The sequence below is a fragment of the Terrapene carolina genome, unplaced genomic scaffold (genome assembly GCF_002925995.2).
Source record: "Terrapene carolina triunguis isolate 2854851 unplaced genomic scaffold, T_m_triunguis-2.0 Scaffold32711, whole genome shotgun sequence".
NCBI classification, from domain to species: Eukaryota; Metazoa; Chordata; order Testudines; family Emydidae; genus Terrapene; species Terrapene triunguis.
The window spans coordinates 1-1,106 of NW_020697062.1; the positions used below are offsets into that span (position 1 = coordinate 1).

At 63.4% G+C, this 1,106-nt stretch overlaps 1 protein-coding gene across 1 annotated transcript in view; it reads right to left on the minus strand.

Annotated features, from left to right (window-relative positions):
- Nucleotides 1–54: 54 nt before the first annotated feature.
- LOC112124084 (myosin-10-like) overlaps nucleotides 55–1,106 on the minus strand; it is a gene marked incomplete at its 3' end in the record, with an annotated part of 3,416 nt that continues 2,364 nt past the window's right edge. The window contains exon 2 of the mRNA XM_024222629.3: nucleotides 55–211. Within this exon, the coding sequence (XP_024078397.1) occupies nucleotides 55–211 (157 nt within the window). The remainder of the gene's footprint in view (nucleotides 212–1,106) is intronic.

The following is a 1,106-nucleotide window of genomic DNA, read 5'->3' on the forward strand; positions in this document are numbered from 1 at the left end:
CACACAGAGCAGGGCCCAGTCCCCAGCAGGGGCGACACACACACACACACACACCCTGCAGCATGCTGCGGTAGGCGGCCTCCGAGATGGCGTAGATGTGGGGCGGCATCTCATGGCGCTTCTTGCCCCGATACATCTCGACAATCTGCTCCGTGTAGATGGGCAGGTTCTTGTAGGGGTTGATGACCACACAGAACAGCCCTGAGTACGTCTGGGGGGGGGGGCAGAGAGAGAGAGTGGGGAATCAACGGGGGAGGGGCAGGGAGCCCGGACTCCTGGGTTCTCCCCGCAGCACCACTAGGACAGGGAAACTGATCCCTAGTAGTTAATTCCCAAGCAGGGCCGGGCGTTCTGGGGCCAACACAGAGGAAAGGGGCCGTGCCAGAGCGAGGGCCGTGGGTGCCCCCGTTCGGTCCAGCTGGCCCAGAGCCCCCTGGTGGTTGTTGGGGGGCAGGACCCTCTGCAAGGCCAGGAGGATGGAGACACGTCTAGGCTCTCTTTTGACCTCAACCAGTGCCCATCTGATCCCTAACGGGTACATGGAAAGGGGGGAAGGGGAGATCGGGGGATCTGATGGGGGTTTGTATCCCCACTTCCCTCCCAGAGCTGGGGAGAGAACCCAGGAGTCCTGGCTCCCAGCCCACCCCCCGCTCTACCCACTAGACCCCATTTCCCTCCCAGAGCCGTAGAGAGAACCCAGGCGTCCTGGCTCCCAGCCCCCCTGCTCTAACCACTAGACCCCATTTCCCTCCCAGAGCCATAGAGAGAACCCAGGCATCCTGGCTCCCAGCCCTAACATCTGCTGCGCGCATGGCCCCCAGTGGCAGCTGGGCTCAGGGTCTGTAATTACAGGTGGGGCCACCCACCAATTAAATCCCAGCTAATTACAGAGCCAAGGGGAACTGGCCGGGCATGTCCCTGCCCTAGGCTGGGCGAGGTGCCCAGGCCAGCACAGCGGGGGGGGGGGGGGCAGATCCAAGCCCACCCGCGGGCACCATGGGAGACCTCCGGCAACTCAAGAACTGACATGGTCTAAGCTCAACGCTGGGAGCCAGGACGCCTGGGTTCCATCCCTGGCTCTGGGAGGGGAGTGGGGTCTAGTGGGT